General features: G+C 39.0%; 3 protein-coding genes across 4 annotated transcripts; 1 reads left to right on the top strand and 2 right to left on the bottom strand.

Moving 5' to 3' along the window:
• Positions 1-661: 661 nt before the first annotated feature.
• LOC146974460 (claudin-15-like) lies at positions 662-6,106 on the bottom strand. 2 transcript variants are annotated; one of them, XM_085796818.1, is made up of 5 exons: positions 3,830-4,220; positions 2,794-2,958; positions 1,981-2,062; positions 1,736-1,846; positions 662-1,644 (listed from the first exon to the last, which is right to left on the bottom strand). In XM_085796818.1, the coding sequence occupies exons 1-5, from the start codon at positions 4,044-4,046 to the stop codon at positions 1,545-1,547; spliced, it is 675 nt and encodes a 224-aa protein (XP_085652944.1). In that variant the 5' UTR covers positions 4,047-4,220; the 3' UTR covers positions 662-1,544. The 2 variants fall into 2 exon arrangements, with proteins under 2 accessions (XP_085652944.1, XP_085652946.1); XM_085796820.1 differs by lacking the exon at positions 3,830-4,220 and adding an exon at positions 5,890-6,106 and having other exon boundaries at positions 1,466-1,644.
• A 3,489-nt stretch (positions 6,107-9,595) lies between these two features.
• Positions 9,596-13,388, bottom strand: grk1b (G protein-coupled receptor kinase 1 b). Its single transcript, XM_085796817.1, has 7 exons — positions 12,634-13,388; positions 11,578-11,705; positions 11,088-11,245; positions 10,739-10,822; positions 10,470-10,594; positions 10,163-10,364; positions 9,596-9,948 (listed from the first exon to the last, which is right to left on the bottom strand). Exons 1-7 carry the CDS (start codon positions 13,330-13,332, stop codon positions 9,665-9,667), a joined length of 1,680 nt encoding a protein of 559 aa, XP_085652943.1. The 5' UTR covers positions 13,333-13,388; the 3' UTR covers positions 9,596-9,664.
• Positions 13,389-18,825: 5,437 nt separating this feature from the next.
• slc25a35 (solute carrier family 25 member 35) lies at positions 18,826-24,267 on the top strand. Its single transcript, XM_085797823.1, has 5 exons — positions 18,826-19,330; positions 19,450-19,515; positions 19,625-19,777; positions 21,044-21,178; positions 22,908-24,267. Exons 1-5 carry the CDS (start codon positions 18,959-18,961, stop codon positions 23,076-23,078), a joined length of 897 nt encoding a protein of 298 aa, XP_085653949.1. The 5' UTR covers positions 18,826-18,958; the 3' UTR covers positions 23,079-24,267.
• The last annotated feature ends 3,419 nt before the right edge of the window (positions 24,268-27,686 follow it).

Below are 27,686 nucleotides of genomic sequence, written 5' to 3'. Positions count from 1 at the left end.
TGATAAACATAGAGAATCCCCAGTCAAACAGGTGCATGCTGGAGGAAATGCAGAGAGGAGTCCACAAATCACGCACATGTATTTTGGAAGTGTCCACTTTTGGAGGGAGATGTTCGATTTATTGGTGAAAAGCAATAACCCTGAGCTGGCTTAAAAAAGATCCCCCAACATCTGATACATGGCAGTCATACATGGCACTTACACAATTTACACAATGGAAAAAATAACTTTTATGTTGAGACTCCAAAATGCACAATTTACAGACGGATGGGCACCTTGGCTGGAAGTGGAGGAGGATGAATGGAGCTAGGATGTGGAAAACTTTTGAATTTCACATATACCAGGCGGCTCTGTGGTGATGGGATGGGCATTCACGACTACTATTGTCAATGGTGGGTTCTCTGGTTATTACAGGTGTGTATGTTACCTTTTTATTGTGGATGTGATCAGATGCATGTTGAAGTGTGAGAGGGAAGAAGAGGGGAAGATGGCACCCAAACGGATTGTTTAAGAAAAAGAACGGTTGATGCTATGTCATTTTTGCTACCTTTTTATTTAGTAGAATGTAAAAAAAGAAAAAAATGTAACACCTGCAACGTGTTTAACTATGGTAAGGCTGGTCAATGAAAATAAAGTGAGAAAAAAACATTTGATGAGTTTCGTTTCATGTTTCAAATGCATGTAAATTAATTGATTAGTCAATTTAATTTCGAATGCAGTGAATTAATAGGTCATACATTCAGTTGTCTGTTGGCTAATGAATCAAAAGAAAGGATGATGAGCAACAAATTTGTTAAGTTCTTTTATTTGTTGGTTCATCAGTCTTATATGGAAATCCTGATCCCTCAATAACATTATCATGCTTTAGTGCAACTAAAATTGTATACATTTGTATATAAAACATACTTAAATCCACACAAACAAAAACTGTATGTCAGAACATTGGAAATTCAAACCTGCCAAAGGAAAATTAAAATTCACAAAATCTACAAAGGCTGCATTTGTTTCAATGCCAGTGTTTGCCCTCCTGTTGTTCAGGCCACCAAGCCAATAACATCCCCTGGAAGGTCAACAACAGGCCAAAAAAAGTTGTTGCTTTTTTTAAATGCCATGCCATATTATTGGTCAAAAGTAAAAGTGACAAATTAAGTGTTATGTTTCCCCACTAGAAAACTTGCAGCAAGATATACACATGTAACAAATGATTACAACACTCAGAAAACACTCATATATACTAACACAAACTTTAATTACTGAACAGTGTAAGGTTATTTGAGGATTAAATATTGGTACACCGATATCACAGTATACACAAGCCTATATGCTGATATAGTTGAGCAGTAATCACAATGTAAACATTAAAATAGCTATACATCAAATGTTTGAATAAATGCTTTAGATTGGATAAAGCCAATAAGTCCTGTGCTGTTCTTAGACTACTACACAGTGATTAGAGAGGATTCAGAGCGATAAATGCTGTTGATTTTCTCTCAGCACAATCAGTCTGGAGAATTGACCCCAACTCATCTGGCTTTGCCTCATAATCAGACGTATGCGTTTCGTCCGTAGTTGCTTGGCACAGACTGAGATGTTGCCACAGTTGACAGCACATGTCCTCTGGATGGTTGTTGGTATCGGTACGGTCTAAAATGTGAAAGACATGTTTTAGTATAGAGAATATGCGTCAACTCCTGTACACATCAATATCAAACATTTTTTAGAAACAGATACTCACATTTTCTCAGTGGGGTCTTTGACTTTACAAGCACAAAGCAGGCACGAGCCTCCACAAATGGCAAGTATGGCTGAAGACCAGCCGATATACAGGCCTTCTCCAATTTCATACCTGTAAAAGAAGATATTTTTTTAAGTGTTATCATTTGACTGATGGATAAAAAAAACACCCATTTGTGCCATTTCACTGTTGCTCCACTTCTTCCAACACAAAGTAATATTGATACAGATTGTATACTGACTTACTTAGTCCCTGCATAAAATTGGTCAAAGAACTCTTGCGTGATGTTGGCAGCATACCAGGATATGGCAATCATGGTGCAAAGCCCTACAGAAACAAAATATTGTTTACATCAGACAGCCAAGACATTTTAATGCAAACAGCACACATAGTTGCAAATTAAGGCAAAAATTTGTGGTGAAAGCTTTTTCAGGGTTTACACAAGGAGTAACACCTTTAATCTTTAAGTAAACTGAGCTCTGTTGATGAGGCTAAAGACTGGATGAATTAGCTTGTTGTAAACTAATCTTCTTTAACTCCCCCTTCTCCAAAATAGAAACTATTACTATGGAAATACTATAAATAAAAATAATCAAATAGTTATACTGTTTATAAAGTCATAGACTTTGCAATATATACAGTCTATTGAATAAGGTTTTGATAAAAGCCTTGATGATAACGGTCACCTTCAGCACCTCACATGCTCAGACTGTGTTTTTGTCTTTTGCTTTATGTGGATACGTCACTTCCTTTACCACATTACCCGTCTCCTGTCACTTTTTGTTTTTACAAAGAGTGACCTGCTCTAACAATCCACACGGCTTTGGTAAAGGCTGGCTTAGTTTGCACTCCAGCAAGTTTGTCAGAGAGATAACCTTTTCAAGTGGTGACCCATTTTCTAATAGCAGATTGGACATGTTTACCTCTCCAGGTGTAAACACATGGTTTAACTCTTTTTCTTGCATCAATTTCTCATTGCACCCATATTTTTGTCTTTGTAATAAGGCCAAAGTCTCCATTTTGTTACATGGTCCCTCCATCCATCCTAATGTCTTTACCCTGCAGTAAGAAGAACGCTCCTCCAATAGCAGCAATCCTCCCTTTAAGGACGTAGTTTTCTCCTCCTATCTTTGAGCACTGCATTCCTACAAGAGTTGCCACAAGCCCGAATGTCCCAAACACAATGGCAGCAATCATCAGTGCACGGGAGGCCTGAATGTACCCTGTAAACAAATAAAAAGAAGAATAATGATAAAGAAATTAGTTACACTTATTGAATAATGTATTTTCCTAAAATAATATAAGCAATGCAAGCATTTGAAATTCAACTGTTGTGTGTAACCCAGTTAAAGAAGTCTCACAAACAGGTTTGTTATTAATCCATCAACCCTTCAATCATCATTATTATCAAAGCAGGAGTAGGCTATCTATGCTGGAACTAGAGAGTAAAGAGCACGACTGGGCATTCAGTCATTGTACTATTTGGATACAATCCAAAATCACTGTATTGATAAGTCTGCCTCTTGATTATGACTGATAACAAGGAAGTGTTTAGAGTTTCATGTGACAGCACTTGTTTGCTGTATCATTCAGAAAAAACATTTTCATGAAGGAAACTGACATCTAATCAGGTGAAATAAATTAACAGAATCTAACAAATTGTACTGAGTTCAGAATGTTTTTTGGTGATTGAATATACTATATTTCACCGTCGAGCTTCACAGTGGTTGTACTTACTCACCCTCTTTGATCTTATCATGCCTTGTTGTATATTACCCCTATTTACTGATTACAGCAAGTACAGTAGGAGGCACCTGAGAGCTTTTTAAAAGGTACTCTGAGGTCACATTTAAATCAAATGGATGTGGAAGAAAACAATAACAAAAGAGTCATAAGTTCTCAATTGTTTGATTGAATCTTGGCATGGTCACTCCTGTACGCACTGGAGATGAACTTTAATATCTTTCTTTTCTCAAGTGCTTCTGTGAAAAACACAATATTTGCTACACAACTCTTATGCTAATATCCTAATAGTAAAGTATCAGATCATCAGTCATCAATACTAATGAAGCATTTGCTATGTACGCCACGTACCATTAAGGGCGAGCAAAGATGGAAAATCACGGCAGTTGTGAACCCCCGTAGAGTCAGTTGCACAGGACATCCATAGGTTTTCATAGATGGTTGATGTGGTGATAACATTACCATCCACAGAAGACACCCTCCAGTATCGATTTGGAAGGGCGATCCCAACCATCAACCAGCCCAGAAAGCCCAGGAAGAAGGCAAAAGCTTCCACTATCGGATTCATATTTCCTTGATTCTTCTGTCCAACCCGTGTAGAGTTATCCAGAGAGGAACACTTAGTACAAACGTTGATTCTCCAAGCTATCTTCCTCAACAAACGTGTGGATTTGTTGGCCCTACAGCCTCAGTGTGCCAGACCAATTGTCTGCAACCACGGAGCTTAGATGTTCCAGAAAACTGCAAATCAATGATTAATTCCAACTAGCCCACTCATGATTTCCCCTATTATTCTCAACTCTATTGAACTTTTTCAAAGGTTCCAAATGTTTACCCAACCTAAAGGACAACAGAGAGGTGAAGTCCAACCTTCAGACCTTCTTACTAACGTCTATAGACCTAAAGCAATTTGTCACCAAATGGTATTTGCTTTTTGAACACTATGTCAATAATATCAAACGCTTATTGATGGGATTCTAGTCATGTTTAGGATCCCGTCATCACCTTGTGTCAGAGGGAAGATGGGAAAGTTGAGGGCACTGAGGGGTGAGGGTGCATCACCACATACTGACCCACAGATAAACCTGCTTATCTGACAGCCAAGCCCGAGAGACATGTCTTTGTTTGTTACCGAATGCAGAGTTATTCATCATTAAACTTTCATCACCATTGTAACGAAGCTCTGATGCAGGCTTTCGGTCACACAGACAAAGAAGAAAATCAGACCTCGGTGATCCAGTAGCACAGTGATTGAGGTGGATACTACATTAGTGCCAGTGTAGGGATGAACAATTACAAAATATTATTGAAATTGCATTTAATCAAGCAAAGTGACCAGATTACAGATAAGAATAACAGAATGAAAAAGTGTCACAAAATGTGACGTGAATGCAAGACGTGCAATATAAATACCCCATTCAACAAATCATATTCTACAGATATGACAAAACATGCTTGTTTGATACAGACCCCAGCAAAATCGCATCATCGTTTTGTTTGTTTTTTGAAGCAATAATTACCATTCCTTCTGTAACTTGTACCGCGATCACAATATATGTCAAAAATCGTAATATATATATATTTTTAATATTGTTTAGCTGTAATGCCCTGGCTTTAAGATGTGAGTTCCTACGATATAAATAATAAATAATATAACAAATAATACGAAATTGCAAACTGCTTCAAATCCGGAGTTACAATTGCTTATGAAGTAGTAGTTGATGTTGTACTGAATTACAATATGGTTTCAGGTGCCAAGTTTCAAAAGTAGCACAAGCACAAATAAGTAATTGATTTGTCAGTATACATTTACCACATGTAAATGGAATGTCCAAAATGCATTACATTAATTATTATACAATTAATGAAAGAGAGACTTCTACACTGTCATGATAATCTTATAGCTCTATAATAACGGGCTATATGTAAGATTTCAGAGGTTGTAAAATGTTATCCACTATAGTTTGTCTTGCGCAAAAACATTGATAAAGACATTCTTCTTTATAGCCTCAACTAAATAAATTACAAGCTTCTGTAGGTTACAGCACCGACACTGTGTATTATATGTAGATATTATAAATGTCAATTATTTTCTCTTTCGTTTTTTTTCTAAAGATCAGGCTAGCTAATAACTTTGGACTCACCCCAATTAAAGAACTTAAAGCTGCATTTTCCTCAGTATGACAGATAATAAAATGCAGACTCAGCTATCACATACAGCTGAATCATCAGAAATAATTGGAGCCTACTTGATAAAAAATATTAAGTATTTTGTTAATATTGACCTATAACATCTATGTTTTCATTTTTTAACAGCAGATATCAATGAAATGGCTTTTCTAGGATCCTCCATTGTATACATTCAGAAACATAAATATGACATAAGACTATAACATAAGTTCTTTACTTACCTGGGAGAGCAAAAAGGGATGGAAAGTCACGACAATTATAGATCCCTGTAGAATCACTGGCACAAGACATCCATAGGTTTTCATAGATTGTTGAGGTTGTAATTACGCTACCCTCTGTGGTGGATTCTTTCCAATACTGATCTTCTAGTGATATAAAAATCATAATCCAGCCAACAAAACCTAAGAAAAGTGCTACAACCTCGATGATCTCTTTCATCTTGAAAGTAATTTTCTATTAATAATTAGCAATCCTCAATAGATAGTGGGGAGCTCTATTTGCAGCTCCTGTATCTGATATACATTTTGGGAGTGTGAGAGCTCACTCTGAATTTTTTTCTCATGCTCTCAAACCTGGACTAATTTGAACATTGATTTGTTGGCTTGCTACATTATAAGTCTTCTATTCCCGCCCAAAATTGATGACATTTCACTTGCCAGGCACGTTACCATAGAAATGTAAGTATACAATTAGATTTTTTTTCTCTCCTTCGATTGGCAGTTGCGGAAGAGATAATCTCTTGTAAAACAGTTATCTCAGCTTTGGCACTGATTGCTTTGATATGCTTCAGAGACTTCTACAGAAGACAAAGACCATAATTCATTGTTGTTTTTCTTTTGTTCTGCAGGAGTTTAAAAAGCCAATTCCAATTAGAGCACTGCAGATATATTTGCAAAATGTTTTAGTACTGTGAGCAGGATCACGTAAGTCACAGAGGCGTTTAATGATGAGCTGAATAATTGGGAAACATCTTATGAGGTGATTTTAATAATGATGTTCATATTGTACTGTTCTGTTTTCTCTGTCAGTCTTTTTATAGCTGCTCACATCATCTTGTCCTCCTGCCTGTATCCCCTTTTGAGGAATTGGTAGCATGTCATCTTAGAGAGGTGATTTCAAGTCCCATAAGCAAACACTTACAGGGAAATACTGAATAGAGGGCAGAGCAATCACTGAAAGCTGGCTAAGTTGAAGTTGTCTATGGGTGATTTATTGAAGGCAGAAAGTATCCATTTTAGCAGTGGTTAAGCATTAACAAGACTGCAACATGACAAAAGATATGTTGAAACTCTTGCTATTTGTAAATCCATTTTTTATACTGAAGCGTATACATTCAACAATGACTGAAATGTTGTGTTTACATAGTCATACAGTGCTGTCGACTCAGAAAGGTTGACCAAAGGCCAGGTTGCTCTAAAGCATGCTTATAATTAATTGGTGGTCACTATACATTAAGTTAGATATGGAAGGTTTAGAATTGGACTTACTGCAATTTTGTATGCAGTGTTTATAGTTTTTCTCCATGATCCTACCCAAATACTTTGCAGAGGTTACTCTTAAAGGCATATTCACACATGTATCATTAGTTACATTGGACTAATTCTGTGTTTGGGAGAAACTTCAAACTCACAATTTACAGTCTATATCTTATCAAATGTGTATTCACCTTTACTGATCAGTAATCTGAGGTACAGTTCAAAGTACTGTCAGATACAGTATTTACAGTATTGGACAGACACTTGGGGATTAACTCATAATCATTTCTCTGTTAATATTTTATTTCCTTGCCCTTCCCTCAGTCAGCTGAAATATTTATTCAGTTGTGTCCGCATTGACCTCTCTGCTTAAAGGGATAGTTCACTTTAAAGAAACCTGAGGTGGCTTTAGGTTTCTGTGCTTTGAAACTGGCTGTGACCAGATGTTATCACTGGAATTAAAGACTATTAGGAATTGAGATTGGACACATCAAATACTTAACTAAGAACAAGTCGATGTTTGTTGTTTTGTTTTGTTTTGTTTTTTAGCATCAATGTAGTTGATAAGTGGATACTTAAGCAGAGTACTTCTGAGGTCTGACTTCAGGGGAGAGGTACTAAATTGCACTGAAAAATATTTTACATATTAGCCTTTGATATGTTAATTAGCTGTGTATTCCCTGGTTGTAAATCTGGCCCACATTTCTCACAGATGAGTTCTTTTTTTTGAATGCATGTGATATCATTTGTAGATGATCACACAATTGCACACAAAATAGTTTGTGCATTGCTTCAAACTCATTCCTTTCATTTCTCTTCCTGTTGTGTGTAGGCTATGTGAGGAAAACAGAGTGAATTGACTTTTTTTTTTTTTTTTTTTTTACATTTTCAGTATTTTCATTATTACTTTTCTTGCTTTCTTACTTTAGCTATCCTCAGTGAAGTAATTGAACATAATGTTTTACAACATCTGCTACAATACCTGCAAGTCAGGTACACAATCATAATGATCAGTGAATGAAGCAGGTTGTGTTTGGTTGTTTATTAAGATTAATGATATAAAATATGTAATTTTAAAAGTCTTTGGGCTTTTCTCCACTGAGCTTAATTTAGACGATGAGTAATGTGTGGGCTCAGTAATGGGCTATCTGTCAGTAAAAGCTGTTTAAATAATGTGACGTTTGTATAACTTTGAACAGTCACTGTTTGTGTACTGAGTTTCGGTGAAGTCACTGCTTCAGTTCCTGGTCTCATCTCTTTCTATCATCTAAGATTATAGCTCTCTGTATCTCTGTCTCTATGACTCTCTTTCTCCACCACACAAAACTTACACAAAAAACCTTGAACAATGATTTATTTGAATATAATAGCAGATTTTTAGCCATGCTCACACTATGGTTCAGTCGATGGCTGTGTTCGTTTTTTCTGTCAGTCAGTCCAGCTCAGACTAAAATACAAAATAAACTGTTCATGATCCTGTGAGGATGAATCCTAATGGGCTTGATACTCTTGTGTCCAACAACTACTGGACTACTTGTAATTTTATTCTCTTTACATATGTCCATAGTGTCCTCAGAGTGAGCTGTAATAACTTTAATGAGCTCTTGACTTTTCATTTCCAGCCAAATAACATTGGGGGTCAAAATTAGAAACTTAAAATTATTGTTATCATTTTAAAGTTTTAATTCCTTTTCTCAGTTGAAAATGAAGCGGTCTTCATATACTGGCGTAGACAATAAAGCCACAGAAAAGGGCACCAACACGTACATTAATGCTTTGCAAGATTTTATTAACTGCTTTTAACTCAAATCTACAATGTTTGCCATTATACTAACTTAAAAATGATTTGTCATATAAGAAGTAAATAAACAGTAATTACACATTAGACATTACATTGACAATGTAGTATTTTTTCTTTTTCCAAATAATTACACATTAAATAAATATTGCATTTGGTTTCTATATACAATAATTCCTATTGAATATATCTGAACATTGAACAATAAACACAAGTAATTACAGACGCAGTGGCATTTCAGGAGGTATTGTTAGTGAAACTATATTTACATTGTTTTATAATATTTATCTGACATTACATCATGCTGCCACTTTTACAATAGCACTATGAATATTCAAAATATTATATATTCATATACAATATTCTCACTTAGTTGTCATTGTATTAAATACACTTAGCTCAAAATAATAACACGATAGGCCTGCCATGAATTAAAATGTTCATTGTGTGTTAAAGAGATGTTCACTCATAATAGAAACACCTGTCAGTATTAATGCAATACAATTCAACATTTATTTCCTCTTATTGCCTCCTTAACAGTTTTAACAATAACTGATCATTATAACCATTTATTGGGATACTGCTGTATTAGATTGCATTAGAAGCAGGATGATAGGAACAGGTTATACTGTAGTACAAGTGTCAGAAAGTGGCACCAAATGATTATTTACTATTTTAAAAAAATCTCAGTAGGTATTCTTTCCTCTGCTCTGTTGTTCTAGATTAAAGTAGCACACATCCCCCAGATTTGGTTTCCACGTAGTTTGGGTCAAGATCATTGGGCAGTTTGCCGCCCTCTCCCCAGATGTTCAGCTCTCCAAACACACCTGTTTCAATCATTTCCTCCTGCCATGGGATTGGGATACTGCCAGAGGCAAAATCATTGTAAAACTCTGTGTCCTTGTTATCCAGGACAAGACCCTTTATTGTGCTGAAGGCGCCAACATCGTCAATATCTTTGGCATAGACCATCTTTGGATCAGGGACAAATGGTGGAGGCATCATACCTTTAGAAAAAACACAGAAGATATAAACAAATTAGAGTAGGGTAGGTTAATCTATCAGATTCCTGAAATTTGGGGGATTATGTCTTTTGTTCCATCCATAGCTACAGTTTCTTGAACATATATCGGCCTGTAGGATTAGATCAGATTAAATCAGTAAGAGGTTTTGCTTTACTTTATGCATTTTTGCTTGGATGGTTCAGTGGGCATCACCAACCTGCTTCCAGACGGCCCCAGTTTATTTCTTTGAAGAAAGGCTGATTCTTCAGCTCTGTGCAGTCGTTGTTCTTGAACCCAAGACGTTTCGCTGGGTCCTTCTCCATCAGGCCTTCACAAAAATCCTTCAACTCTTTTGTGAAGTTGGGTGGATATGCAACTGGATCGTTGAGAATTCTGCGAGCTACCTCGTCATTCTCTACCTAAAGAAAGACACAAACATTTTCCATAGATGAGGGAACCTCAGAGAATTAGAAGCAAAGAACAGAAATCAGGATAGTTTACCTATAAAAACACCTGATTCGTACCTTTTCTCCTCGTACTCTAAAGGGCCCCTTGGCAGCAACCATTTCATACAGAGTGACTCCCAGAGTAAAATAGTCCACTGAGTAGTCATACTGTATCTTCTGGAGCAGCTCTGGGGCCATGAAACCTGTAATCATCAATGAAACAGGAGACTGCTAAGCAAACCATGGTCAGCTTGCTCAGATTAATTTTTTCCTTGGATCGCAATATTCTCTCTCCAATGACCCCATAAACTTCATCCAAATTTTATGTATTATATTTGCTCACTCACCTGGGGTTCCCGCATATCCAGTAGTTGTGTCTTTTCCCGGTGGAAGTTCAACAGCCAGGCCCAAGTCTGACAGCCGGACATGTCCTATATGACAAGGCTTTGGTTAACAGTGGCACATGGGTATTAAACCGACCACCAACTGTTATGCACCGCTATTCACTTCAAGCTAACATTAATTAAGGTATCTTTTTTTCTCTTTTATGGATGTTTTCCCTCATGGAAGTGGCTAAAATCAAAGTCAGCTGGTTAACCCACCAGTCTTGCATTGTGATGGGTTAGGACAGATACTTGGGGCTTTAACGTCAGTATATTCATGCATTCATACAATGTTGTGGAGGAGATGGCTGACCTGCATCATCCAGCAGAACGTTCTCTGGTTTCAGGTCTCTGTAGATGATTCTGTGCTGATGAAGGTGCTCCAACCCACAGATGACCTGAGCTGTATAGAAACACGCTCTCTTCTCATTGAAACCAGGGTTTTTTTCATCCACATTGTACATGTGAAACCTGAGAGAGTCAGATGGATGTTATTGTATTTTGTAAAGCCTCTGAGAAATAAAAAACAGTAGAGGAGAGAGGTGAAGCCACTCAAGACTCCTCAAGTTGTTCTCGACTTATAGCATGACGCACCTAAGAGCCTAGGCCGTATATTAGCTGTGAGGTTTATCTACCTTAGGCTGATTAGTGGGGATGAGAGAACGACAACACCTTTACTATGTTGTTAACTACAGAAACCACCAGTACATAGCATGTGTTTTAAAAGTATAAGTAATATGTCTGTGGGTTGATTTCACTGTTGTGAAGTGTGTAAAGCTGCAGTTGGTGTTTATATAGAGCACCTGAGGTCTCCGCCATTCATGATGGTCATGACTAAGCAGAGGTCTGTCTTAGTCTGGAAGGCGTAAGCCAGTGTCACAATGAAGCGACTGTGAACTTTTGCAAGGATGCGCTTCTCCACAATGGCTCCCTATAGAAATAACCATCACAACATGATTAGTGCAACAAAAAACAGAAATGCACAATGTCAGAAATGAAAAGCCTAAGCCACACAGGTATTTAGATATTTGTTTTTTTGTCTTGTTAAACACAGGTTCCTGCAGTATGGTACAGTACTGATCTAACATGTTTATACATGTGATGTTTTGGCATGTCAAAGAAGGAGCAGCACCACCACATTTTTAGGCACTAGTAATTAATTAAGGTGTTAGGGTGCTTAAATGTACAGTTCACAGGTCCTCCTGGCGCTGTTCCATGGCTTACTCAAGGAGTGTCATGATGAATCGTGAGTTGGCACATTTTCTTACCAACCAGAATTGTCATAGATCTGTCCTTCTATTTGAAGCTGTGCTAATTAGCTGGAGTCTTAAGTCAGTTTGAAAACCTGCAGACTTTTGTTTCTCCATGATTCAAGGGAACCCCTGGTGATGTGTAAAAGAAAAAAAAAAGTAAACATACTTTCCGTACTTGGATCCTCCAAGCCTGGATGCGGTATGTTACTGTTGTTGATCTTTCATTTTTTAATCCTTCCTGCAGCAGGCCTAGTATTTATACCTCAACCATGAAAGTGATGCTGTCAACAAAATTAAAAGTTCATTATCCACTGGTGCTTTTAAAAGCAAAGGGCTTCAGTCTAGTCTACTGTCTCTGTGTCTGGCTCTGAGCTGCTTTGTGAGGTCTTTACGAGAGTCACAAGCTTCTTTGCATTGAGCCTTTGTGGGGAAAACTAAACCTCTGCACTCAGTGGGGCATATCCTTTCACAATGTTTCTCTCTCATTTCCTGCTCTGGGTTCATATGAGGTTGCCATCAGAATAAGCTCACTTTGTTTTGTAGCTCTTTTGTTTGAACCTGTCAGTGGCTGTGGGTAGGACCTTTAATGCTACATCTGGCCTTTACCTCATATCCTTTGCGTTTCTTCAGCCTCTTTTTTTCCAGCTTTTTGTTGGCGTACATTTTCCCTGTTGCTTTAGCCTGGCAGGCAAACACCTCCCCAAAACCTCCTTTACCCAGGACCCTGAAGTCCATGAACCAGGTCTCGTCAACAGCCTGGCTCTCCAACCATTTGAACTGAACATATCGCAAGAAGTACATGCTGTTCTTGAAGCCGTCCATGGCTGTCTTCTCCAGGTGTTTTATCAGCTGCTGCTCGCTCTCTTTAAACAGTTCACCGTGGACGTTCTTGAAGTCTTCCTTAACTCGAGTGATGGCCTTCTCCTCCAGGAAGCTGCAAAAATTCTTTGAAGCTGACTCATAGTACTTATTGACAATTTTTTGGGCTTTCTGCACTCTGTCCTTCTCTTGGCATACATAGTAGTCTTCAATGTCTTTCCACAGCTCTCCAGCATTTTTGTGGGTTGCGTCGCTATCCAGAAACTGTTGAAACAGTCGCTTACCGATGGGTTGATTGACACACATACTGTCAAAGGCTGTGTCCACAGTTGCCTTCATGTGTTCACAATCTCTGATGTGTGGGAGATTCAGACGGGCACGCATCTTCTTGTCACGCATACTGGCAGCTGCAGCTCCATCAATGCTGCCTCGGGCCGACACATAGGCAGAGTTCGCCACCACCGTCTCCAAGCCACCGATGTCCATGGCTGCAACTTTGTCTGTAGCACACACACACTTAAAGTCAATGACAGTGCTGAAAAATGTCTAGATTTGCACTGAGCAATAATGTGTTGTGAGATGCTTCACTTCTTTTTACATATTAAGGAAGCCACTAATTTGCTAAATTCCACAACAATAAGCATTTAAATTTAAAAACTTTGAAACCAACCAGATGTGCTGCAGTTTTGCAACTTTCACCTATGTAACCCCTGCAAAAACTTTTGTACAAATTATGAAGTCCATCACTCTGTTTTTTTGTTTTCAAAAACTGTAAAACTTATTAAACCTTTCTTGTCCCACAATTTCTGCTCACTTGACACCAAATTTGCTACACTGCATCTTCAGACCGGCCTCCACAAAGTTAACACCCAGATTTTTGATATTTGAAAACTTTAACCTACAGTGCATGAAAACGTTTGACTGTAAACACATACCAGCCAATTCTTGCTAAATACATTTTCAATCTTCCTGAAAAAAATGGATAATATTTTGGAGTCGTGGTTGATGAAGTTTGGCAAATATCAGAATTGTATCTCAAAAACTGAATTTTTGAAAATATTTTGAATTCTGCTCTCATGGGAACAACTGAAGTCAATGTAAGAGTGGCATTTTTAAACATTAGATTTTCTCTTATGAAGCAAAACACTTAAGTTACGTTAAGAATGAATCACCAACATTTCCATGCTCTCAAGATGCAATATATGTATTATCAGATTTTAGTCTTGATAACAGAATTTTTTTAATCTGTTTTGACAACTGCTGCATGGCTGTTGTCCATTTGTGACGCCACACACCAGGTCTTATTTTGAGCCAATTAGCTCAGTGAGTTACAGGATGGTTCTTGGTGATAGAGATTGTGAGTTCAAACCTCAGCTGAAGCAGAATGGATATTTTAATGTTGATGTTCTTGTTGTTTTCCTATTTTGTCTCTTGTTGCTCAGATTTACTTAAATTTGTTCAAAATTGCCTGGCCCCGACCACTGCTGCAAAGCAGCTTTAATTTCCCCTGGGTTTGTCCCATATATTGAGTCTGCATTTGTGCTCTTATGAAAAATATTTAAGGTGGAAAGAAATATTGTTGTGATATGCTGCACCCTGCTGTTGGAAAGGCAAAAGTCACTGAAGGGGACTTTTTATTTTAGATGCTCCAGACAGGAAATGAAGCTTGTGAGCAGTTTCAGGGATTAAAGGGGCTACAAGACGGGGAAGGAGAGCATTTGGTCAGATTGTACAACCCAAGGTCTTTTCACTTCCTCTGTCTGGCCCTTTTTCTCTCATTTCCATTCTGCAGGTTACCTCTGTGATTTTATAAAACCACAAATGATACCATTTTGATATATCACATATTTTCTGAAAAAAAAAAACATTCAGTTTCTCTAAGACTTTCTTTTATTTAACATCAATGAAAAAAAGACACCTTTAGAAAGAAGCCTGCTTTTAAGTTTTAGACTCTTTAGGAGAGAACCTATTAGAATAAGTATTATTTTTATCTCAGTGGGTATGTGGTATCACACTGCATGCTGAGCCATTAATGACCAGGTCTCATCATGTAATGAAGAATACACCTCCTTGCATCACACTTGGACAGGAAATGTAAAGTGTGTTAAGTCTGTCTGGATGTGTATTTCATGTGTATAAGCTGCTCTGTCTTGCCCTTATATACTGCTGGCTGCGTAGGTGCTCTCCTGACTCTGCATAATCCAGTTAACAGTGACTGCTGATACCAGAGATTTAGATGATTGACCTCATTGTTAATAAACCCTTTTGAATATGCTTAAAAAGTTGCAACACGTGAACAAAAGTAACGATATCACCATATATAAAAGGTTATTGCTCTTTTTTTGTGGTTTCTGAGTCATTTTTACATCGGAGAATCAAGAAATCTTGGTATGAATTGATCAGGAAATTATGATGGAATTCAAATCTTTAAAATTGTCAGGATTTAGTTTTTGATTCTGTGGTGTCTGAGTTGTGCAAAAATAATAAACCGATTTAGTTTGTTTGTGACATTGATGGAGTATTTAATGGGGTATTTTATAGAGAAACATTGATGATGTCAGTAGCCGAGTAAATAAATAGTTTTCCACTTACCCGATTTTCTTGCTGTAGCAGGGTGTCAAATCCGGCCTTGAATGCAATGAATCAAAAAGGAATCATCCAAAGTATATTTTCTTCTCTTGTTTTCTCCTTTTTCTTACATCAGCCAGAACAACAGGAACTCATCTCCGTCCTGTCAGGGTCTTGAAGGTGTGTGTTCAGGGTGTGTTGGGGCACTGGGTCGAGGTTTATTCTGCACTTGAAAATCCTCCATGGTAGTTCATTAGCTGGTGTGGATTACACCCTGATCTCATTGGACGGAGCAACTTGGCAGCAGCTATTAGTGTAACTCAGCAGCAGCAGTGATTACTGATGAGGAATTTGACTCAATAAGCATCATTTAACTGTTAAACACAGAATTCATGCTTCAAGGATAGCACGTCTTTCTAAGGGCAAAATATATGAATTTTGACTCCTGGTTGATAGTATTCTTGATTGATAATTTTCTCTGTCCAAGCTGCAGAGCTTTGAATGATACGAATGAGAAATAACGAAGGCTGAGAAACACAACAAAGTGGAATCACCCTGTCTGTTATTTTTGTCTCCACAGTTGCAGCGCACCTCAGTGGAAGCTCAGTATTTTGCATTTCGATGTAGGAATTTAAAAAGTCAGTGTGACTCTTTGCACATCCAAAAGTCTGTAAAGAATGATGCAAAAATAGAAGAAATGCATTATGTTTTTTTCATTATTGTTTTATTTGTCACACTCACCTGCAGCATTTTAAGTTACATGCAAAAAAAAAAAGATATTACAACAGGTGTTTGTGAACCACACAGGGCTACATTTCAGTTAACTTCAAATTGTGACACAATACTGTATACAAGACAAACAGGTCAAACAATAGAAGAAACATTTGTGCCAGAACATAAAATGTAGGTCTGTTTAGGCTAGTTTAAGTCAATTTCCTGTCCTGTGCATCAGGCTGGGGCTGTTCAATAGACCCTGAGTGTAAATCCTATTTAGAGGATAGAGGTAAAACAGATTTCACATTCTAGTCTAATCCAGCTCAGTGACGGAGAAGAAACCCACCCACCCGCCCAGACAGGGAGCTCAAAAACACTGATACCTGCAGAGATCTCACGTTGCGCTTTCATCTGACAAGTCAAAAGTGAAATCATAGAAATAATATCACCATAACATTGTTGTTATTATGTGCTGAGGAAACATCAATGTCAACAATCTTTCTTTCCCATTGAACTACTGTTTCCTGTTCAATCAATTCAGTGTGACATTAAGGTCCCATCACATTTAGACACATGGTAAGTTATCATGGTGTGGGGTTTTGTCTTGTGATCCTCGTGCAGCTGAGCTTAACTGCTCTTCTGCTCTTCGGATGATTAAACAGAGATGTGGGTAAAAACGGCTCTCCCTCAGAAAATAATCTCTAATTGAGAGTGATGGTGGTGCCCTGGTGACCCACTATTCACATGAACTCACTTCACACCATCAAGAAGATTTTTAATAGAAACCCACATGAGTGTCACTGTTAAATGTCAAGAAATGCCTGATAACAAACTTTATACATGATCTCAGGAGCCTGAATCAATTATTACATGAAACTGGTGAGGGTGCTGAAAACGATATTATTATTAATTCTGAAAGTTTTTCAAGCAATTTTCTTTTTCTTCATGATGCTGTGAACCTTTTATTTTTAACTAAGGACCTTTTTAATTAGCTTATTTGATCACTGCTTTGGTAAAGACAGTTGTGCTAACAAGATCAGCCAGTTAAGTCTGACACTTACAAACGTGAAGCTAAGTTATTTTTATTCTGACACCAATTACTTAATGAAGACAGCTACTGTCCCTAGATCTGTCAGGTGGACGGACTGTAGATGGATGGATGGATGGATGGATGGATGGATGGATGGATGGATAGATAGATAGATAGATAGATAGATAGATAGATAGATAGATAGATAGATAGATAGATAGACTGAGCCCAGAAATAACTACTTTCTGTCGTTGACGTTTTGCTCTCATCCAGCGATAAACAAGAACAACTGGATAGTTGTAGCAACATGTCGCCCGTTCACTCCGCCTGCCCAGCCTCCTGCTCGGCGGTGCACAGGTCCAGGGCCGAGGAGCCGTTCCCATTGGCTGAGAGAACATGTGCGTCAAACGCGCTCAAGCCTCTACGATGAGATGTTCAAGGACAAACAACGTGCACGTTCAAATCAGCATCATCTTTGAAGATCTCCAGTATTTTCCAGTTTTTCCGATTATATTTTACTTTTTGTTTTGTTTTGTTTTTTTTAAAATATCAAAGCTTTATCCGACATGCAATTGTATATTGATAAAAGAAAAACACACATGGACATCTAGCCTATCTATTTCTGGAGAGCATCTTATCTATGTGGTCGCGATGAGAAAGTGCAAATAGTGAGCTGAACTCGCATCGGCGTCATGTTAATGTAAAGAGAAATTTCCCTCTAAAGGGCTAGGCTAATTAACGTGACAAAACAGACTGATCCAGGGGCACTGATTCAGCTTCCCCAGAGCTAATTGATTTATTTTTAATTAGCCTAATCTCTAGTGTGACAGTAGCCTTGTCGTGCCAAGGTGCGCGCGCGCGTTCATTCAGGTGGAACTATGATACTGCGCTTGATTTCATCTAAATAAAGTAAACTAGCACATTTGCATTGTTTGATTCATCGTTTTAGTGTTCTAGTTTTATCAGCGAGGTTTTGCAAAGTTCGACTATCAAAAATAATTATCAACGCACAGAACGTAGTAGCCTACTGAAAAACCGAGGCAAGCCGGAAAATCGGTTTCTGGCAACAATCAGCTTCTGGCACGACAGCTGTCAACAGCAACAACACAAAACTGCCTGAGGTAATACAGAAAACATGTACTAACAACAGAACAACAATAGACGAACAGACAAATATGTCATGTATGAGAAGATCTACTGCACAACACAGTCGTCAGGGAGGCGACACGATGCCCCACCAGGCCCCCAGCAATGCGCATAGAGGCCCCCAGAGGGGTACAAGACCCGGACCGGACGGCCTTTCAGTGAAAACAAACACGAGGATGGAACAGAAACTGGGACAGAAATTGATCTGTCATTTTTCTCACTCATTTTGTCCTGTAACAAAATGAACTGAAGCCTGCAGCCTACTTTCAGTTTTGATTTTGATTCAACATCATATTTAGAGGCGATAAAATCAGGTAAATGGACTAATGACCCCACTAATATAAAGTAATAACGATATATTAGTTAATTAAAGTCATAATTAGACCTTATTGTTGATTATTGTAAATTTAGCAGCACCGATTTAAAGGTATCAAACGACATCCGGAATTACGAGTTTACGAGGGGGTCGTGAAGTACTCTCATGTCTGCGCACGGAAGAAGCGGGCTGTGTGTGTGTGTGCTCGTGTGGGTGTGTGTTGTGTGGTGTAGCCTACTGTACAGTAAGTGGGGGGAGGAATCGCTGCAGAGCTGAAAGCCGCCGACATGAAGGACACATCGGCCTGAACACATCTGTCCTGCCGCCGGACGGTCGCGATGGATTTCGTGCTGAGCGGAGCCGCTGCGTGCGGAGCGTGTCTCTTCACCAACCCGCTGGAGGTCGTCAAAACGCGGATGCAGCTGCAGGGAGAGCTGCAGAGCCGGGGCACCTACCGGGTCTACTACCGAAACGTGTTCCACGCTTTTTACACCATCGGGAAAGTGGACGGGCTGGCCGGCTTACAGAAAGGACTGGCGCCCGGACTGGTGTATCAGTTTTTTATGAATGGAGTCAGACTCGGCTCGTACGCCATCATCGAGTCCTCCGGGTACATCCACACCGAGGGAAGGGTCAGCGCGTTGAAAACCACGTTAGCCGGGGCTGTGGCTGGAGTCGTGGGGGCCGTGATGGGCAGTCCTGTGTACTTGGTCAGTATCTGTGTCAATCTGAGGCCTGACGTCATTGTTTTGCATCGTTATAATTGGTGTGACACTTCAAGGTGAGAAGTGGAAACATGTGAACACAGTGTGTGTCTCCTACTTGACAGGTCAAGACTCATCTGCAGAGTCAGTCCACCTCCTCTATTGCAGTTGGACATCAGTATAAACACCAGGTACTGTAACATCATCATCACCACCCAACATGGAGGTGTTTGACATGAGTGACAGCCAAGCCAGGCTTCATCCCTTTGTGTCCTCATGTGTCCGTCCTCTTCCTCCCAGGGGATGGTCCACGCTCTGGCAGCCATCTACAGGCAGCATGGCATTCTGGGACTGTGGAGGGGCTCCAGTGCTGCTGTACCCAGGGTCAGCGTGGGGTCAGCCGCTCAGCTCTCCACCTTCTCCTCCTCCAAGGAGCTTGTGCTCGACCTACAGGTTAGAAAACCACTCTCTTCTGAGGTTTGATCTCAGTGTAGAAGTCAGCTAAAGAGTCAGTTGTGGTGACGGAGACCAGGCTGACTGCAGGAATGTTGATTATGTTAAAGCTGCACGTCTGTGGTATGAGTTCACTGCTCAAGAATAAACAACTGTCTTGGGAAGATGTTAATTTTACTGACTGCTTATCTTAGATACAGCTGCTGTGGTGATTCTTATTATAGTCAAGCCAACTCTTAACACATTTGTTTTGACTATAATAATCGTTACAGCTATATCAAGGATTAATACATAATATCAAATGTAGCCTACTGTAATATACTTTGTTGTTAGTCAGATAAAACCAGCAGTTTGAAGATATCACATCACATCTGAATCGTAATCTTTTGTCCTGATATTGGCCTTTACTCTCTCTGTTCACCAGTCAAGTGATAATGAATAAACATAGATTCACTGATCATAGAGTAATCAATAGTCGGCTTGAGAAGAGATGTAGTCAGTGGCTGTGTACAGATTACAAAAGCAGCCATTGTGGCTCTGACAAAGTGCTCGGCACTGCACTCTTTCTGGAATAGAAATTGGACACCTTTTTTTGCCCCCCCACTGCCCCATGGCTCCCACCCCCACCCGCCTGAAAACATGAGGCTTACACAACTAGTGCGCCAGGGAGTTCACTGGGAACTGGTGGCTGCTGATCAAGTCCTACTTAAAATACGCTCCTTTATACTAACTAAATACCAGACCCACTTGGGTAGGAAGTGTGTGTGTGTGTTTGCAGAACAGAATCTGAACCACCATGGCCACAGTTGTGTTACTTGCTTTATCCCTCAGACTTCCTTAGAGCTATTTTAACAGGTTGGTGGATTCTTGAGTGAGGGCGATAAGTGGGGTCTGTTGACATGTCGCTAAACCTGTTGCTATGTTGTCCATTCAGTCTCTTCTGTTCAAACCAAAGTTTTCTATTCTCTTGTGTAATAAAAGCTCTAGACTGTAGCTACTCGAGTGTGTGTGCACGCAAGCGTGTGTGTGTGTGGACTAAAAATAGAGCCATTCTTCCATCCGACTGAATGTGGGAGATCATGACCCGTTAAAATTAGCCGTGGCTGCTCACATGGTGGTACCTTGATGACGCAGCATCACTGCACTGGAGTGTTGTTCTATGTCCTGTTATTTCTCACTTGTGTCATTCTGCTACTGAACACTTCCTCTGCTTCCTCCTTGTTTGAGGTTGTTGCTTCATAATGTTGTAATTTCATTCCTCCCAAGGTTTTCCCTAAGGACAGCTGGTTGGTGGCCCTGACTGCCGGCATGATCAGCAGTGTGGTGGTGGTGTTGGCTATGACACCTTTTGACGTGGTGAGCACCCGGCTCTATAATCAGCCTGTGGACCATCTGGGCAAGGTGAGGACACAGAAGTTATGATTTTCTTTCTTTCTTTCTTTCTTTCTTTCTTTCTTTCTTTCTTTCTTTCTTTCTTTCTTTCTTTCTTTCTTTCTTTCTTTCTTTCTTTTTATTTATTCCAACCAAGGCAATTTCACAATTTGACAATATCATCACAACATTTCTTACATTGGTTGGAAGGGAGCAGGGAGAAGATACATCTTATATTGCCTGTCCCTCACTCAATATAAATTATAATTTTCATAAAATGCAGACTTTTTTAAAGGGATAGTTCAACATTTTGGCAAATTGGCCCATTGCCATAATCCCTATAGTCTTTGGAGTAGGTTCGTTACTTTTCGCTACTTATCGGTGTAAGCTATTTTTAGAATGGCCCAGCGCAGCCACGAGCTGCTCAGAGCTACGCTACGGAGGCTCATGGGAATTCTTGGTTTCCCTCATCAAACTCATCAAATACACAATCCAACAACTCCAAAACGCTCTGGTGGACAAGTTGCTGGATTGTGTATTTGATGAAGGAAACCAAGAAATCCCATTAGCCTCCATAGTGTAGCTCTGAGCAGCTTGCGGCTCTGCTCTGCCGTTCTTAAAATAGCTTGCACTGACAATTAAAGGTAACGAACCTACTGCTATGACTATAGGGATTATGGCAATGGGCCAATTTGCCAAAATGTTGAACTATCCCTTTAAGCAATAGACATCCAATGAACTTTTGTTAGTGCCTCTATGTGGTATGTTTTATTGCAACTTTTAGGGGCAGCTTTAACTGTACAAGATCATTTACAACAACTATGGACTGTATGCAGTATAAAGATGGGTGTAGCCTCTGTGACGACTAGGGATGCATCGATCCGATATTAAGATTGGATATCGACCCAGATGTTGACTATGTAGCTAGATCGGGTATCGGATAGCGCAGCTGATCCATGACGCCGATCTACTCACAACACAGAGCAACAGCATTTTACAAAGTTAGAAAAGTAATGTTAAAGTCCAGCCTGATGCCTTCACTGTCTTCCACATGGCAAGGTGTACAGTTTATTAATTCAACAGTGGTATCGGATTGGTATCGGTACTGGCCAATATGCTAATATTGGTATCGGCATTGGGACTGAGAAAGCTGGAAAAATTGGTAAAGAGGAGCTGAAATGTCAGTGTATAGCCAATTTGTTACCTTTCACTCAAAAGTGCCACCCCCTTAATCATAGGACATAACAGTTAGACAGGTACGTCTGAAAAATTCACCTCTGTACAGTTGCCAAGTTAGAGAAACTCTACTATACAAGCCAAGGCCTTTTTTATGCATCAGGTTGTAAATGGCTACCTCTGCTGTGAAGCCATTTTGAACATGAGATTCTGTGAGGATTCACTCATTGTTTTGGTTTGTTCAGTCTTGAGAGGACCCGTCTTGTTGAGGAACTGCAGTTTGTTACCTCTCTGTCTTGGCTTCATTTTTAAGGTGCTGAGGTTGTAGCTTTGAGACTAGCAGCTCACTCCTGGTCTTATGACAACGTCTCTGCTTCTGCTGCACTGATTTTGATATATGGTCATTTTAACAGTTTTAACAGTCCTCTGTGAGTCTGGCAGATTAATACACATGCAGTGCTAAATTGGTGGAGTAGTGGTTTAAGGATTATAAGGATTATAGTATTTGATCACAAAGGGAGGCTCATACACTCATCACATCCTGCTGGGACATTGGGCTGACTGTCATCTTCTCATCTTAAAGGGGCAGCTTTATAAAGGATTCACTGACTGCTTTTCCAAGACGCTGAGGAGGGAAGGACTGACAGGACTCTACAAAGGCTTGGGAGCATCCTATTTCCGGCTCGGTCCACACACAATTCTGTCACTGTTCTTCTGGGACGAACTGCGCAAACTATACCAGCAGTACAGATAACACCGGGGACAAGGAGGCATGGAAATGGGTAACTCATTAAGCTCCGAGTTTACTATTATGAGGTAGAAGAAAAACCAGAGGATGCTCTCCTTTCTTAACAAGACAGAGAGAGGGCAAAGGTAACATTTTACACTCCAATAAGAAAACAGATTAGTACAGTTAAAATGCATCGGGGAGGAGGGTGGAAAAGTCAAAGCTGCACGTCAAGAGCTCTGAACTGGGATAGAGTTGGTGATAACTTCTTACACATTAGACCCCATGTACAGTAATCTGTATGTCCAGTGGGGTAAATACAGCAGACATCACAGGTCTTTAACTCTTCAGTTTCATCATTCCAAAAGAGATAAAAACGATCTGCTCGGGGAACAGCTGACTACTTTCTGGAGAACGGATCACATGAATGAATTGTGCCAACAGCCACAGCCTTTGGCAAACAAACTCTTACTTTTACACTGTCTGGTGCTAATTGGCAGTTGGCAGCTGTTTCATGCTAAGCTTACATAGGCAACAGTCTAAACCAATAGGGAAACACATGTATTTTGCATTGGGAAGCAGCACCAATAAAAAAAAAAAAACCTGCATCAGCCTTGAGGTGATTCTGAGTGTACTGAGGGAGGATTTTACCATAAGCATCTTTACCTTCAACATAAGTGTTTGAAGGGCAGTGAAAAACCTTTTAAAACCTGATTTTAAACCCTTATAACTTTATTTAAAGCTCTAGTGGGGACAGTAATGTTCCTACAGATCCTGAACCTGCCGTTTTGTAAATTTTGTACAACATGAAGTCCTGAAGTCAAAGGGTGTGTCTATAATCACTCATTAACTTATTAAGTGCAGAGGAATATACTATAGTGAGCCAAGTGGTCTTTCAGTGTGAGCACAATGCATGCTGGTATGTACTACTCGGTTGCCCACTACTCTTCATGATGCCTTGTGTGGGACATGGTGAGCCCACTATACACTATATCAGAACTTAGATCATTTTCACTTTATCAAACAGCAAACTCACTCTATAGTGGACTTGACAGGGAGTAGTGAGTGATTATGGACACAGCCTATGTCTGTTACTGCTCAAATATTTAATTTAATATTTTTCAAACACGCCATATTTGACCTTCACGGTGTTCAGTAGTTTGAAAATTGTTCAAATTGGTAGATTTGTCTACAGTAAGTACATTTTAGAGTCTACAGAATTCTGGGGATACTACTATGGCATTACTGTTTATGACAACAGTTCTAGTATAAGTCATTAAAATGTAGCTACCTTACAAAGGTTTGTTAATTAGAATTAAGAAACATTATTTATCACATGTCTTTGTGTTTGTATGGCCTTTGAGGTCTTGAAGTTCCCTTTATTCAAGACAGTGTTTTGTTAACAATCTATCAACACTTTGGTGGTGGTTTCTACAAGAGTATTTAGTTTAGATAAATGATCATTAACATCATGTACATATAGTGAATACACAACCTCCAGGTTTACGCCAGAAGCACCAGACGGTTGGAGCTGCTGCACCAGTTACTGAACTGACTTTTCTGCGCACTTCACACATCACCGGGTGTGGTCACTGCTGTTAACATTACTTTCTCTATAGGGAGTTAGCGCGACTGATACTTTGTTCATGAAGTGAACGATACTCTGCAAAGTGTCAAGAATTTTATAATATGTTATAATATTAGTGATTGCAGCAGTGACAAACATGACATATATTGATATGACGACACAATGTGTTTGTCATAATATAATAATAATAAATGCACTGTAGCTAGAAGACGCAGCTTTCAACCTGAACTCCATAACACAAGAGGGGAGACTAATGTTATTGAAGTGAATTTTATACCATGAAGTTGAAGCTATGAGCATCTTGCATGAAGAATGTTTCGTTAGCAGGCGGTTGCCATTTTTATACTTCTCAAGTAACTTTGTCTTCTCAATGTAACAACACTGTAAAACATTGTATATTGTTCATTCTGGAGTTTTTTTTTTAATGTCTGGATTCATCCTGCAGCTGTAAATTTAACCAAAATGGAAAATATCATTAATGAAGTATCAACTGTATTGTAGATTTTATAAATTGACAGAACAATAACAAGGTAGATGATGTAGTTTCTCCTAAACCACATTATTAGACTATAATTAGTGCAGGCAGTTTTGAGAACAGAAATGATTCCTGTCAAACAAACTTTGTGCCTAAAATTGTGTGCCATTTGTTTAGTTCACATCAGGCCAACTGGGTAATATTTGGCAGTTCAGAGACCAAAAATCAGACAAAAACTAAACTGGCTGATGATTCCTTCAAAGAAAAACCTCTATTTTTTATTTTTGTTTTATTCCAAGCAGAAACTAACCATTCTAGCCAATTACTGATCAGGAAAATTTCTCAGTCAGATTCATTTCAGGGCAACAACAACAGTTATTATGCAGATTTTTTTAATGGTAGTTTGTTCTGTGAATGCAAAGGAAACCTGTTAACAGTGGTCCAGAAAGATTACAAACTGAACGGTTACTGGTTAGTTTTTATCATTTAAGGTCTTGAGAAGTGGAAAAGGTCAAAATGTATAGGGAGCGAGTGATGATGATGATGATGATGATGATGGTGGCTCTGTTGCAAATGGTTCCAGTGTAAACTCTGATGACTTATGTACTGTATGATGAAACCGTTTATCCTTAGCGTTGAACCGGGTCAGTGAATGTTACACGCAGCAGTTTGGTAATGAATGTGTAACAACAATGTATTTCAGGTAGCCAATATTTCTGTGTAATGGACATGAGGAGCAAATAAATGATCTGACAGTGAGGTGGCAGACGTTGTGGTTTTTGCCTTGTTCTACATGGGCTGGATTATGTATCAGAAAATGCTGCTAATCATGTTATATCAAACTGTGTTTTTATGTAAGCGTCTTTGAGCACTTGTAAAAGCGCGTTATAAATAAATTTGATTATTATTAAAATGTATTACTATAGGTCGTTACCACTTGTGCCTTGTACTATATTAATGCTAGTTAATAGTGCTAAGTAATGGGGGGCTTCAAGTTCCTCCGCTTTCCAGGAATTAGATAACTCAAAATGAAGCAACTGATGAATTTCCCCAATGGTGGATTTAAGGAACAGAAAGTGCAGCACTCTCTGTTTGACACAGTGATTGACAGATTGTGTTTTGCATATATAGTTACGGTATGTTCATAATAATAGCAGTGTGTTTAAAAAGGTGAGTAAACCTCAAAATTTTTCAAATAAATTGTATTTTCAGGAACACAACTGCATTGGGGACACTGCACATTCTATTTCAAACCAAGAAAATTGGAAAAAGTAATTTAATTTGATAATATTTTACAGAAAGTCAAGAAATATAATGTTCAAAAAAATAGCAGTGTTGACATCTTTCTTTACACGCTTGCTGGTGTGTTTGGGGTCATTTCCTCTTCAGTATACGGCAACATGACTACTTCCAGTACTCTGATGTACTCAAACTGATCCATGATCCCTGGTATGCGATAAATAGGACCAACACCATAGTACGAGAAACATCCCCATATCATGATGCTTGCGCCACCATGCTTATGGTGAAGCATGGTGGTGTAATGTGTACTGTGGCTTGAATTCAGTGTTTGCAGGACGTCTGACAAACTGTCTGTGGCCCTTAGACCCAAAAAGAACAATCTTACTCTCATCAGTCCACAAAATATTACGCCATTTCTTTTTAGGCCAGTCAATGTGTTATTTGGCAGATTGTAACCGCTTCATTACATGTATTTTTTTTAACAATGGGACTTTGCGGGGGCTTCTTGGTGGTAGCTTGGCTTCACATAGACGTTGTCTGATTGTTACAGTACTCACAGGCAATCTTTGATCTTCTTTGATCCTCCTGGAGCTGATCATTGGCTGAGCCTTTGCCATTTTGGTTATTCTCCGATCCATTCGAATAGTCGTTTTTCTTTTTCTTCCTCGCCTTTCTGGTTTTGGCTGCCATTTTAAAGCGTTTGATATCATTTTAGCTCAACAGCCTATCATTTTCTGCACTTCTTTATAGGTTTTCCCCTCTTTTATTAATTTCTTAATCAAAGAATGCTCTTCTTCTGAACAGTGTCTTTAACAACTCATTTTACTCTGTTTTTCAAGGACAAATGCACAGCCAGCATATGCAGCATCAGTTGCCTTGATCCTTGAATAAGGGCCACCTGTTTAACACCTTTTTTTTTTTCACATAATCAATGACCTCAATAATTGAACCTGGCACTGCTATTTTTTTGAACACGCCCCTTTCAGTAAATGATTCAGTTTCACAGAATCAGCAGCATGCACGTCATGCCTGTTGGGTCTGTTGGTTTTCTATACCTTTACTAAACCTTCCAGAAAAAGTTGAAAAAAAAGAGTTGATATTCTAACAAAATCAGTGATTTATGTATTTTATGTCGGACTGCTATTATTTTGAACACAACTGTACTTACTGGAGAGGGACTAATTACTTTTGAGAGTAAAAATGGATTAGCTAAATAGCACTGGTAGCTCTATGAACCTGTTGGTTACTGCACTGATAAACTAATAAACACTAAAGTTGACCAGCAGGATAACAAGTGCATGTTCAGCAGGTAAAGGTTTTCCACATACAT

The sequence above is a fragment of the Trachurus japonicus genome, chromosome 14 (assembly GCF_045865225.1).
Source record: "Trachurus japonicus isolate A0001 chromosome 14, Traja_1.0".
Taxonomy (NCBI): Eukaryota; Metazoa; Chordata; class Actinopteri; order Carangiformes; family Carangidae; genus Trachurus; species Trachurus japonicus.
This window is presented reverse-complemented; position numbering and strand designations above follow the sequence as displayed.

Bases quoted from the DNA above. Each gene is read 5' to 3' on its own strand.
- slc25a35 (XM_085797823.1), top strand. From the start codon at position 18,959: ATGGATTTCGTGCTGAGCGGAGCCGCTGCGTGCGGAGCGTGTCTCTTC. The intron at 19,331-19,449 runs GTCAGTATCTGT...CCTACTTGACAG, and splicing joins TGGGCAGTCCTGTGTACTTG to GTCAAGACTCATCTGCAGAG. The intron at 19,778-21,043 runs GTTAGAAAACCA...ATTCCTCCCAAG, and splicing joins AGCTTGTGCTCGACCTACAG to GTTTTCCCTAAGGACAGCTG.
- LOC146974460 (XM_085796820.1), bottom strand. From the start codon at position 6,106: ATGAAAGAGATCATCGAGGTTGTAGCACTTTTCTTAGGTTTTGTTGGC. The intron at 2,063-2,793 runs GTAAAGACATTA...TTGTTTCTGTAG, and splicing joins AGCGTTCTTCTTACTGCAGG to GGCTTTGCACCATGATTGCC. The intron at 1,847-1,980 runs GTAAGTCAGTAT...CTTCTTTTACAG, and splicing joins CAATTTTATGCAGGGACTAA to GTATGAAATTGGAGAAGGCC.
- grk1b (XM_085796817.1), bottom strand. From the start codon at position 13,332: ATGGACATCGGTGGCTTGGAGACGGTGGTGGCGAACTCTGCCTATGTG. The intron at 11,706-12,633 runs GTAAAGGCCAGA...TTATTTCTATAG, and splicing joins AGAAACGCAAAGGATATGAG to GGAGCCATTGTGGAGAAGCG. The intron at 10,595-10,738 runs GTGAGTGAGCAA...TGATGATTACAG, and splicing joins TGGATATGCGGGAACCCCAG to GTTTCATGGCCCCAGAGCTG.